The sequence below is a fragment of the Rhagoletis pomonella genome, unplaced genomic scaffold (genome assembly GCF_013731165.1).
Source record: "Rhagoletis pomonella isolate Grant_MI unplaced genomic scaffold, Rhpom_1.0 Rhpom_scaffold_00007, whole genome shotgun sequence".
In the NCBI taxonomy this organism is placed as follows: domain Eukaryota; kingdom Metazoa; phylum Arthropoda; class Insecta; order Diptera; family Tephritidae; genus Rhagoletis; species Rhagoletis pomonella.
The window spans coordinates 61,605,690-61,607,426 of NW_023458561.1; the positions used below are offsets into that span (position 1 = coordinate 61,605,690).

The window sequence follows — 1,737 nt, forward strand, 5'->3', positions numbered from 1 at the left end:
TCGAAGTACAGCAGGAGCCCTAATGAAAGTTCCTAATGTTTTTTTTTTATTTACTTATTTTATTACTTATGAATTTTTTTTTTTGGCTAAGAACTAAAAAGACTGAATTACTTATTGATATTGTTTGTTTGTATACCCAGGAGTGGACATTTTTTTATTAAAATATACTTCCTACAAATATAAATGTTCTTATGATTATTTACTTTTTTATATATATTAATATGGCCCATGGGCATTTAGATCCATATCATCTTGGAATAACAAAGATCCTTCATTTACGAAGTAATCAGCAAGTTTGTCACGTAGGTGGAACGCGCTAGCAGGGCCTCTCCGTATTGCAGATCTCAGGGATTGTAAGGTACATGTATTACTTATTTCACGACGCCAATCTCCAGGGTAGACGACGTTGTCTGCTTCTACATGGTCAACATAATTGTCTGGACAATACCATCGGTCGTAATCGTTTAGCATAATAAAATTGTGTAAGGCTATGCAAGCCAGCACAATTTTTTCGCAGTTTGTAGGATTGCATTCAATTGTATTTCTTAGAATCCTCCATCGGGCCGTTAATATACCGAAGCTATTTTCTATCACTCTACGTGCTCGTGATAGGCGGTAATTAAAAATTCGCTTGGTTCTTGGCAAACTCGATCCAGGGTATGGGCGCATTAAATTAGTCCTTAACGGAAAGGCAGCATCTCCTACAAAAAAATGGGGAAAACGTTCAGTTGACCCAATGGACAATGGTTTAGGTGGCGGCAAGGGAAGAGTATTATCCATTAGTGCTTGTCCAAACGGGGACACTTGAAATATTCCTGAGAATACAAAAAATATGCTAATAAAAGTCTATATTTCATTAGTTTACTCTATAGCTTATACCTCCGTCGCTATGACTGCCATAACTTCCGATGCTCACCGCTGTAAAAGTGTATTTAGCATCACATACTGCCATCAAAACAATGCTAAAGAACTTTTTGTAATTGAAGAACATTGAATTTGCATTGGGTGGACACTTAATAGCAATGTGTTTTCCATCAATTGCGCCAACGCAATTCGGTATATTCCACATATTAAAAAAATCGTCAGCAATATCTTTATATTGAGATTCAGTAGGTTCGCTCATGTATATGGGCGAAAGTATTTGCCATATCACCTCACACGTTTCCAGAATTATATTTCGCACTGTCGTTATACCTAATTTGTAACTCCACGCAATACTCTTCATGGATGCTCCTTGTGATAAGTATCTACAAATTAAACCTCTAATAAGTATCAATTTTTTCAGCATTTACTTCGATCATATTTACTTACAACAACACCAAAGAGAGCCTTTCCTCAGGATCAATCCGCTGCCTTGGTTTCCGCAAGGACTTGCTGACTAGTTTTAGCAATAGCTCAAAAACATTCGGCGGCATTCTTGTGTGAGAAAATAACTGATCCGGTTCCAGGGTTTTCATTTGCTTGAATACCTGGAGTTGGTATCCTCCGGTGGACCAGTTTCGATTAATGGGGCGAATTTTATACTTCCTCAGTCCTTTTCTTGATTTATATTCTTCATATTCTTCATATAGTTTATATAATTCACATAAATTTAAAAACAATGTCTCGATGTTTCTATCTGCGTCCATTTTCTTACTATTGTTGCTTGTAAATGATTAGTGTATACATATGCATGTATGTATATCAGCATCCGAAAACAGCTGATTTCTGCGTATTCACTGCGGGCTCCAGTAATCG

General features: G+C 36.7%; 1 protein-coding gene across 1 annotated transcript; it reads right to left on the reverse strand.

Moving 5' to 3' along the window:
* Nucleotides 1–143: 143 nt before the first annotated feature.
* Nucleotides 144–952, reverse strand: LOC118744036 (protein ALP1-like). Its single transcript, XM_036476794.1, has 2 exons — nt 880–952; nt 144–815 (listed from the first exon to the last, which is right to left on the reverse strand). The coding sequence occupies exons 1-2, from the start codon at nt 950–952 to the stop codon at nt 217–219; spliced, it is 672 nt and encodes a 223-aa protein (XP_036332687.1). The 3' UTR covers nt 144–216.
* Nucleotides 953–1,737: the final 785 nt, after the last annotated feature.

Excerpts from the sequence above, each read along its gene's own strand:
- LOC118744036 (XM_036476794.1), bottom strand. The coding sequence starts at position 952 with ATGGCAGTATGTGATGCTAAATACACTTTTACAGCGGTGAGCATCGGA. Across the intron at positions 816-879 it reads TGGCAGTCATAGCGACGGAG|GAATATTTCAAGTGTCCCCG; the intron begins GTATAAGCTATA and ends TTGTATTCTCAG.